Source organism: Trachypithecus francoisi, unplaced genomic scaffold (assembly GCF_009764315.1).
Source record: "Trachypithecus francoisi isolate TF-2019V2 unplaced genomic scaffold, Tfra_2.0 Lachesis_group4, whole genome shotgun sequence".
In the NCBI taxonomy this organism is placed as follows: domain Eukaryota; kingdom Metazoa; phylum Chordata; class Mammalia; order Primates; family Cercopithecidae; genus Trachypithecus; species Trachypithecus francoisi.
In genome coordinates, this window is record NW_022681469.1 from 97,486,309 (window position 1) to 97,497,644 (window position 11,336).

Sequence of the window (11,336 nt, forward strand, 5' to 3'; positions counted from 1 at the left end):
GAGCAGGAAGAGGAAATAAATGAATGTCTCCTTCCTTCAGTGAATGAGGAGGGGCCCCCTCCAGATATTCCTTTATATCCTCTCCTGAGAGACATTTGATTCCAAGTTGATCACGGAGGTCATAGTTTACAGTCAACACCCAAGCGTCTATACAGCAGCATTAAAAAGAAGAGTTTTGTCATCAGTGATGAAAAGGAGGACAATTGGGGAATTTCAAGTAGCTCTAAAACACAGTAGAGTTCTCACACTCAAAAGCAGACAAGGGTCAACAGGTAATGAAGAGCAAAACTGGCTGGGAGGAGATTGGGGGCAAATTGAAGAGCGCTTGGCCCACTGGAAGGGGCCACCACTCCCCAACATCTATTCATGGCTGCCAGGCCAAACGGGGGACCACTGTTACTAGACCCATTGATTTTCTAGAGAAGCAGGGGGAAATGTTCCTATATGAATTATTCCACTCTCTAATGATGAAAATTAATTCATGCTTTCAAAAATACTATGCTGGCTGACCCAGACGCATTGAATGGTGGATGTCCATGGGGACTTCACTTTGGAACCTCTGTAAGTCTACCCCTCTACAAATAATTGAGGGCCAGCTATTATTGATATGCTCTTCTTGTCCACTTGTACATTTCCTGGTCATAGGACTTCCGTGTGTGGTAGTAAAATGAAATAATCCTTATTAAGAACATATCACTAGAGGCCAGGAGCAGTGGCTCATGCCTATAATCCCAACATTTTGGGAGGCTGAGGCAGGAGGATCACTTGAAGCTAGTGAGCTATGGCCTCCTGTGAGTACCACTTTACCTACTGGACAACAGAGTGAGACTCTATCTCTAAGAATATAAGTAGATAAAAGTAAAAATAAGAACATATAACTAGGAATACAGATAAAATAAATTCAATCTATGGCGAAAAGTAATAATCTACCTCATCTTCTTATAAAACTATGGTCTTTTCCCAGCAGTTTAAATTACTCAACATTATTAGATGTAATGTTCATTGAAAGAAGATTTTTGAAGTCATTCAGATCCAAGAATTTGGTCTTAGGCAGACTGGCCACAGACATTACTAAACAGCAGCATTGAACAATTGTGGAAATTCCTCTTAATCAGACCTCAAGAAATATCTGTTGATTGATTGGAAAAGGGAGAATTGCTTGTCCTCAGGAGGACAAGAAGAAAGCATTTGAATAAAAGTGCTGAAAATCTGAAACAAAGAAAAGGTCCTGTAAACAGCCCAGATAACTGGGCAGACAGGCCTGCCTGATTTATGAAGGAATATGACCCATCCATGAAGGGTTCCCTTAAAGGATCAAGGAAGCCTTCATAAGGAAGACTGGAGGACATGCCTGTGGCTGTACGCACCTTTGGCCAAAGGCCTGGACCAGAGTCCCCCAGAGTTTGGGGTTTGATTACTTCAAACATAGACATCTACGATACTAGATACATCTTCTTCACTAAGTGCAGGCTTCACCTCCATCCCACTCCCACCCCCAAGCTCATCCTGAGGTTGAGAATCACTGATTAATTGACCTGAATTCATAGTCACTGGACAAGGTTATTGGACATACACTGATTTCATTATCACATACCTTCTAAAAGTTAATGAAAGGTTTTTTATTAATCCAGGTTTTAATCGGCTGTATTTCTTCATACCTAAAGAAGTAAAACTGGGGAAAAACTGAAAATAGTAACAGGAATTGATTATTTTTAATCTTTGTAAGTTCAAGTTAACTCAGTTGATTGTTTTGTATCTTTTAGACAGAAAAACGAAATCAGGCACACACAAAACCCGATTCTCCCTGTCCTCATGAAACCTGCTTCTAAGGATGCATTTGTATTTATTTTTTAATAGAAAAATTCTCTTCCTTATGGCTTGTTTGTGGTTCCTTTTCATTGTTGCAGGGTTTCCAAGCCTGGGAAGTGGGGCTTCTGGGTTCCAGGAGAGTCGGTGATGCCGGCGGATGCTGTGTCAGTGCCTCGCACGTGCCATCCTGGATCTTCCAGAGGTCAAGATTTTTCCTCCTTCTTTTGTTCTTCTTGTTCTAGGGGTATGAGAGTGCTTCTCTCTTGTTTAAGAACGCTGATTAGGAATTTAAAATTATGTGCTTAATGATAACTGTAGGAGCAATTTTTTAAAAGTTTATAACAGGGTAGGAAATACAAAATAGTCACACTAATCTAAAAAACACCCTCAAAAATAAAATGCGTAGACAAAATATCAGAAATATTTTTCATAATTTTCCTTGGTCGTGGGAGATTTTCCAATCTTCTTTCTACAATAAATCAAAATGAACTTCAGAGAGATGTTTTAACTTCAGAGAGATGTTTTTTCCCTTTGATGATGAAAGCAAATAATGGAAATAATTAAATGAGAGTTTTATTACATTCAACTTTCTTTGCTGAACATCAATTCATTCTATAATTAAAAATTCATTTTATAATTTACACATTTTTAATTTATGAAGTTAAGTGTCCTTGTCACCTGGCCTCAGTCATCTATAGCAGGGAGCAGGGACAGGATGTTATGAACTGATGGTCCCACAGTCCAGCCCCTAGTGCTCAGAATCCAGGGGAACTCTAGCACTGGACATTGGAACTCAGCATCAGCAATGAGCCGCATCATCTCTGACAGGAATGGGTGATAAGAACATTTCCCTTCACCATTTTAAAAAGCCAGATCCTTGATTTTCATGGGCAGGAAGGGGAACACGGTTGGCGGAGTGGTTAGTTTACCACATCACATTTTCACATTTTCATCTATCATAATTTAGATCTTTACATTTCTGGAGTTGGTGATTGATAGCCTCCAAACACATAAACACTCTCCACCTGTACAGAATGCACCAGGGACTCTGCTCTCATAAAGTCAGGACCAAGGTAGAAGTGGATAAAATTCTAAAGCCCACTCCTTAGCAGTAGTAAGTCCCAGGATCGGCCATGACTACAGAAGGTGACAGTTTCTGGATGCTGTTAGTTTGCAGCAAATTGAAGTTTTGTGGTTTTATCTATTACCAGAAAAGCCCTCCAAAAAAATGTAGCCAGTGGTGAAGAAAGCAGGAGTCCCACCGTCTCATTTTTAACAAGGACCAGCTGAAAAATGAAGGCACACACCACACAAACCATCTTATGTCTGCCAATTCATTTCCTGGCCCCAGAAGAAAAAAAAAAAAAAAAAACCCTCGTGTTTCCTCTTATGCAGGCCAAACATGGCAAAGCACCAAGGGAATTCTGAATGGAATCAATTGCACTTGTTACTAACTGAGTTTTCTTTTATTCTTATATTACCAAGGGCTGGATACTCAGCTGCAAGCAATTATAATGAAGAGTTACTGAGTAATGGTTTCCAGATTGCTCCATGATGGGGCATTAATTGAAAAGGACAATTTAAGAGCTTAGGCCATGTAAATGCATTTCTTATTCTGTCAGATTGAGAAATTTCTGGATGCAAAAGGCTGAAATGCTTAGAACTGATAAAGACTTAATAATGCCCATTTAAGCCAATATTTTCAAAATAAGTTTCATGTTTTTAAGAGAACAAGTATTAAATGGTGAACCTGTGAGCTTGTTCGTTCAACCAGGAAAATGATCCAAATAGCACACCGGCATGCTGCACTTCTATTATAAACATATACATTGTATAAAATGTCACTTGTTTAGTCTGTTGCATTGCAAAGCCAGTTAAATTTGCAAGTAAACTTTCATTTTTCAGTTCTCATGCTATTATGATGCATATTGAGCCCCTCTCTTGCTCTCTATATATGCTTTAAAATTTTAAACAGCCTTTAAAAACACATAAATGAGTTTTATATGTGTATGCATGCTTTAAAATTTAAAACATTTCTAAACAGATTTACATGCATATGAAAGTGGACCTTCTCAAAAATTATCTGTGAGGTCCATATCAGAAAGCTTTATTTTGCCTTTTTTTTAAAGTGGGCTTTTATTTCCCTGAGCCATATTAAGCCGTAACATTTTCAAAGAGGTTCTCTGATATGCCACATTAAAGATAAGTATCATAAGACAGCAAGACAGTTAATGCTGAGCAAGGAAGAAAATCACCAGCTCTCTCAAAAAAAAAAAAGAAGAAGAGTAGTAGTACTCATTTTTAAAGTCTAATATCAGACTTCTGCATTAGTACTAGTTTTGTTTATGATAAGGAAGGAAGAAGGAAGAGAAGGAAGGTGGGAGAGAAAGAAAGAGAAAGAGAAAGAAGAAAGAAGCAAAGATGGATGGATGGATGGTAGATAGAAAGAAATAGATGCAGATACGATTTAAGACATGAATTCATCGTCGAGGAGAGATGGACCCCACTGCTCTTTCTCATTCTGTTTTCTAAATCTGAATTGCCATCTGAGAATTGAACTTTTACCCTTCCTTCTGCCTTCAGTCTGGCATTCTGGATTTGTGCACAGGAGCTGTGGTGCTGATGGTAGACTTCTCCTAGAGCCTTGACACAAACCATGACATGGATGGCAAAATAGGCAGAGGAAAGAAGTTGTCAGCCTGGGGAAATTGAGAGCATTCAATCCAAGAGAATGAAAAGGAAAGTTGAAGCAGCAGTGAAAAAAATCTGGTGGTCTTTTCTGCTCACTCTAAAGTCAAGGTCAAGCCCCATCAGAATGTCTCAGACAGAAGTCAAAAACACAACCACTTGAAAAGTGGATGGTCAATTTGGGACAGGGTTGAATACCATCATAAGCAATAAAGTAATCTAAGATAATTATTCAAACAGAACCGTCAAGAATCCAAGATGAGATAGGGAAAGCATTCTTTGCCAGCGAATAGCATTGCCTCAAATGATCCCTTTTTAGTCACAAAAATCTCCACTATGTATCTGTCCTTTACTTTGCTACCCTTTCTTTTTTCCATTCATTGCTGAAATCTGACATTTTAACTGAAGATTCAAAACCCCTTTATTTATTTCTAAGATTTAAGGGGAAAAGGTTTCTTTTTAAACATCCTGAATTTAAAAATAAATAAACTGAACGGGAAGACTTAGACTGTCTATTTCATTTGATCTTGTGATTTCTCATTTTGTGGATTGTACTAATAAATTATTGTAAGTCACATCGTAATTTTGCCTAAGAAACGTGAGCATCAGCGGGTGTTTTTAAAATATAATAGGGGCCCTCTTTCACCCAACCATTTCCTGGGCTGCTGCTTTTCCTAGTAGCAGCCAAACACCTGAACAAACCCAGGAATTCCAGGCCAAATGGTTCTGATAACAGCAGATCTTGGGTAGAGCTGATTTGATCAAATAACTCATACAAAATGCAGCTTAATAGGTGTCCTTATTCTCAGGACTCCACTCAACTAGACAGAAGAGAGTGAAAACACATTCTCTTTTGATAATATAGTTTATTCCAAAAAACTTTTGTACAAGTACATACACGCATATTTCAATAACATATGAGTGTAACTACTACACAGAGGGGTACCATTATAAACTTGGATCCTGAACATATACTTAATTTCAACAGCTTACAGAGAAGAATTAATGTTGCATAAGTGTGCAGTGAGAAGTTTGGAAGTTGAGTTAGAGGGTTGGTTTGGTTTTGTTTTTTAACAATTTCAAAGTTCCTAAAATGCAGATAGTATGAAGACAAGAACTGATTTTCTACATGACTAAAAATTCAGAGTTGGCAATTTCATGCTTATGCTAAGCAGTTTTGCTTGAATCAGTACCTGGAAAAATTAAGGTAATTCCTGTGTTTACAGGCTCTATTCAAGCAAGGCAGGAGCAACATTTGAGAGGGATTAGCAATCAAAAATTGAAAATCTACCATCACCACACAAGCTTGCCTTTTCATTTTGTACAGATCATAAAATACGTAACACGGACCAGACCCTTGTCCGGCAAATGTTCACATCCTAATTTTTAAAAATAGCTTCTATACACAATTGCTCTCTTTGCAATAAAACAAAGATTTGTTTATAGCTACAATTTAATTAAGAACCTTTTCGAAGAGGAAGATCTGGAAACCAGGGATCTTATTTTTTCTTTGTTTTCTTTTTTTCTTTTTTTTTCCACCAGGGTTGTTTGTTTATTGGTTTAATTTTCCCTGAAGTAAAAATACACTTTGAAATGTAACATGTCATTATGTAATTTGTAGTAACAAAGTGCAGGCCCTTGCACACGACAGCAAACAGGACCGCTCCGGCTCACAGACAGTCCCCATATCCACAGCCCCCTCCACGATCTGATTAACAGCCTGTATAAACATTCAGCCAACCAGAACAGCGGCCAGTGCACAATTTGGTCAGCCATAAAACTGCCAGCCAAACACAGACACGGGGGGTTTATGCAGAAATCTTAATTTGGGGGAAATGATCAAAACTGAGACAACATGGCCCCCAGGGAGATCAGGAAGGGCTAACCTTTATTTTCATCAATCCCACCCCACCTCCCAAACAGCAAGGGATGCTATCACCACTGAAGGTGAAATGCTTAATAAAATGTCCCTAAAAATGCAGTGTCATAGAGGGAGCATGGTCATGAGCTCCACCCCTGAACAGCAAAATCTAAAAGGGAAAAATAGGCTTCTATTTTAAGGAGCAATTTTAAATGGTCTGAGTTGTTTGGGAAAGGTCCTATTTTGACATATCCAGAATAGATTCCCTCCATCAGCATGTTTTCTATTGATGCAAGAAAACATGTTTTCTATTGATGCAAGAAAAACTAATATGTATTCTAATTGTGCAGAAATTGGTGAAACTTATACAAAGGGTGTTTTGTGTGTGTGTGTGTGTGTTTTTTTTTTCCTTTCCACCATTTTCATTGTTCTTGGCAAAAGACTTTAGACCCTTCACATAATGGAAAATTCAAAATGTTCAATGTAAATCAAATAATTAGCAAGAAACAGGTTTTTAAAAAAATTTTTTTTTAGAATATTCTCACAAGACAGTGAACTTGTTTTTTCTAGCTTGAGACAGGGTTTCATAGCTCACTTTTGAGACTATATAGCACCCAACTTTTAACAGAAGTGAGTCTCTTAAATATTCTCTTTTTTGAAAATATGCTGGTGGTAATCACAGTGATGGAATTAACTATAACAAAAAGACATTGCGTTAGTCTGGTTCCTTTCTCCTCAATAGCTTTTTGCTAACTGGTTACTATAGAGCATTGGGCTTCACAGAAATTTTTCATAATTTTCACCTTTGTTCTAGTCTTGCTCTTTAATTTGGAATCTCTAATTTGTTTGGGAAAAAACAAAAACAAGAAAGCATGATCAGCCACCTTAACAATGCTCTCCCATTGGGTTACCTACATCTTCCTTGGTATATCTAATTGTGCTCACAAGCATTTATTTTTTCCTCTCCTAAGAAACCTGCATGCTTTTTTCTGGGAGACTTTCTGCTAAAGAAACGAATAACTAAACATGATGCAAGCTCCAAATAAAATGAGAAAATGTATAGACATATTGAATAATTATTTTTTCCAGGCCTTAGGCAAACCACTTGCCATTTCATTTAATTCTCACAAAACCTGTGAGTTAGGTATACGTATTATCCACAGTTTTTTTTCCCCCAGATTAGGGAACTGAAGTACAAAGGATTTCAGTAATTTGCCCCCAAGCCACATAGCATGTGAAGAGCAGAGCGAGAGTACTAGCTCAAGCAGCCTAATTCAAGAATCAATCTACTGCCCCTCCTAGATGTGATGTTATTGCCTTTGTTGAGAGGTAGCTATGTCTCAGATCCTTAGGGTCATTGCAAAGAGGTGGACAAGGAGCCCTCCATGATGATTTCACTTAGGCAGTAAGTGAGGTAGCCTGGTGAATCTAAGGAGCGTCAGTTTCAGAGTTGGAAAGCTATGGGTTTCTTCACAAGCTCGGCCACTGATTAGCTGCAGGACCTTGGAAATGTTTACTCACATCTCCAAGCTTCTGTTTCCTCATCTGCAAAAAAGAAAAAATTTTGTGAGAGTTAAATGAAATGTCATTTTTTTTAATGCTTCCCAAACATATAGAAGATTTTCAGGTCTTCTTTTCTCTCCCCAAGCTAATCTGTTTATATCACTTTGTGATCAGTTTTAATCATTACAACATTACTAATACACTTTATGAAATTACCTTTCTAGGGTATAGCGTGATGAAAGAATTTCATATCTAAACAAAATTTTAAATAGAATATTTGGGTACTTTTCTTTAATTCATTGGATCCCACTAAATTGCAGATACTCTAAAAAATGAGTTAGGTCTCCTAAGTATGGCTAAAAAGTAGGCACATTTGCCTTCACTCCAAAAACCAGCAAGATAATTTCTAACATTCACGAATGTTCATTTCAAAAGCATATGGTAATTGCATGTGGGCTACTCTTCGGTCAGCGAGTTAAAGAGCACAGATGTCAAAGAAGCTTCCTCTCTGATATCATCCATCAACTTAGATTGCTGGACCTTCTCTGTCACAGCCTGCCTTCAACTGATTCTCTCTCATTGTTGGAAAAAGGGAAAAATGAGCAAAAACTACAACATGCAATACTTCAAATCATTGCCCAAAATGTTCTTCCAACTCTGTGAGTTACATAACCTTAACCTATCTTGAAAACCACAGTAGATTTCCATCTCCTTGGGATGGCAGAAAGCAACAGAATATTCTAAATGACATTTTCAGGTTTATGGGTTTGACATATCTTTCAAGACATTTCAGAGTTTTCCCCACTTCATCCCCCAACACTTCCCTAGGAGCACTTGCAGAGAGCAGGCCTAACGTTTTCGATGATAAATTAGTTGTCAATATATAGACAAGTTGCTTTTTCCAAAGCCTCTTGGAGCAGAAGCATATTCTACTTCCTCTCAAAGGCCCTAGCTACCTGTGTACTGGCATGCTCACAAGAAAATTTTTATTCACAAGAATAATCTGTTGAAAGGAGGATAGATTTTCAAATGGAGTTTCAAATAATCCTCACCTTTGAGATCATCTGTGCTCACAGCCCAGTATTTTTACAAGATGAAATGATTTACAGAATCAAGCCTGGAAAAATTGGAGGGCAACTCCAAAAGGCAAAAACATGTTACCGAGTCCATCATTCATCCTGCCAGGGAAACTTTTGTAGTTTCCAAACTGTTATGAGACACCGCTCGCTCTCCAGGGCAGAGGAATCGTTGAAAAGGCAGGAGGTATGCTGGCCACACAGCCAGCATGGAGAGCTGGAGTTTTTGGCAGGGCACGTCCACCCCAAAAGCAGACAGAGTCCTGGAAGGGCGTTCATGTAAACAAAGCAGGGAGATAGCTTCAACTCTGCAATGAGGCGCAACCTTTCCCAGATCAAAGCCTGGACCACAGAGACAGCCCTGAAGAACTGAGTGTCCTTTCTGGAACATCCAACTCCAGGGGAGAGACTTGAACTGGAGCCACAACCTCGCCACCTGTAGCCAATGACTTGGCATGTGAAAGCTCTCACAGGGTGGGGAGCCTGCAGCTACTCCCACAACAGAAGATCAATGGAAAGATAAGACAACACAGGGAAGAAAGGTTTCTTCCTTGAGATACTGAAGCTGAGATCATTTAACTAAAGCTTGCATCCAGGCAACCCAAGCTCTCTATGCAGTGTTGAAAGGGGATGGAAATCAGTACAGGGTCATAAGCTCTGAAGCCAGGTTGCTGGGGCTTTGACTCTCTACTCTGCATTTACTAGCTAGATGACCTATGCCTCAGTTTCCTTACCTTCAAAGGGACCTAATAATGCCTCCTCCGTAGGATTTAATGAGTGACTGGGACACTAGAAAGCTCTCAAAATGTTGCTGTTATTATTTGAAGTTACACAGACCTGGGTTTGAACCAGGTTTGGCTACTTAGCGCTTTTGTGAACTTGGAGAAATGACAATTTTTGGGTGAACTCCCCAAGTGTAAAATGAGTGTTAATATGGCCCTTGCAGTATTGCCATGGTGATTTAATTTTGTATGACACACAGTAGGTATTCAGAAATGATTATCTTCATTTTTCCTGGCTTCCGACAGAGAAACCCAACAGGACTGGTGAGACTGGAAGAAACACAGCCAGTAAAATTTAAGATCCCCTTAAGTCCCCAAAGCTTCATCCATATGCAAAAGAGATACATCCCCAGGGAAGACTGGGTCCTGGATGTTTTTAAATACACAACTTATTTTATTTTAAGAGCAAAAAGAGAACCTGGAAGTGTTCCCAAATTTAACATCTGCAGGCAGATAGGATGACGAAATGTATTAGTACTGAGGAATAACTTTCTCCTGCCTTCTTGGAAAACATCTGGGGTATTACCCTCCCCTCCACTCATTCCCTCACCTCTTACCCCAACGCTGACTCTCGGCAGACAGTTTATCAGCGATAAATGGAAACACCTGGGCAGCAGATAAGGCCACCTGAGTGTGATCAGCTGAGGAAACCTTAGGGATGCGTGCCACTCAGTATTTCTTTTATCATGCCAGGCAGGGCAGAAGCACAATGTAGCCTGTGACAGATGGCAAGTTTCACTTTCTCATTCATTCATTCATTCAGTCAGTCAGTCAGTCATTCATTCAAACAACCTCAGGAGGTCAGCAGGCCCAGCTCCCTGCCTGAAATAGGTCAATGTCTGAGCCACCAGGTGAATTAGAAGGTTATTGATCCTGCTTTTAATCACATCTGCAAAAAGACATTCTAGAAACTAACTCTGTGTCTTGTTCAAATCTCTAATCACCCTTTCTTTTGTGAAACCAAACCCCCTCCAGCTACAATTTCTCATCTTTATAGAGATTAGAAATATCATCTTTTGTACCCCGTGGCCAGTCAAAAAGTATTTTTATTGCCATCTCTGCTGTAATAACCTCCCCAAACTTGAAAACTCTAAATCTGGGTTTCTTCCCATGTCCCCACACCATATTAAACAATCCCCACCTCCTTTGCTCTTTCTTCAAAGGTCCTACTCATCTACCTTTTAATTAGCATGTTTCTTTTCTCTCAGCTCATTCCAGCATCTACACATCCTTTAGAAACCAAAACTTGACACAGAACTCTAATCGTTGAGAAGAGATGTAGCTGCTATTAAAGTAAAAATGATCCAGTGTGTTTTCACAAAGCCACTACCTGGACCCCCAAGCAAGTTACTTAACATTTCTGTTTCTGCACCTGTAAAGCTGGTTCAATCATAAAGAATGAGGTCTGTGAACATGACATTAGGAAGACCTACCAGCAGCTGGTAGTCTGTAAAAGGTAAAAGTACTTCTTTTACTTCCTAAAAGAAGTAAGTTCAGAAAGACACATAGAAATTAACCAGGTCAAGAGAAGAAAGCAATCCTACCAGAGGCAACTGCATGTGCAAAGGTCCTGAGGCCTGACCTGAGGACCAGGATGAGTAGATCCCAGAGAACAAG

General features: G+C 39.1%; 1 protein-coding gene across 1 annotated transcript; it reads right to left on the reverse strand.

Annotated features, from left to right (window-relative positions):
• Nucleotides 1-1,595: 1,595 nt before the first annotated feature.
• On the reverse strand, nt 1,596-9,308 carry LOC117072978. Its single transcript, XM_033193477.1, has 4 exons — nt 8,914-9,308; nt 7,842-7,903; nt 4,375-4,508; nt 1,596-2,630 (listed from the first exon to the last, which is right to left on the reverse strand). Exons 1-4 carry the CDS (start codon nt 8,923-8,925, stop codon nt 2,494-2,496), a joined length of 345 nt encoding a protein of 114 aa, XP_033049368.1. The 5' UTR covers nt 8,926-9,308; the 3' UTR covers nt 1,596-2,493.
• Between the last annotated feature and the right edge of the window lie 2,028 nt (nt 9,309-11,336).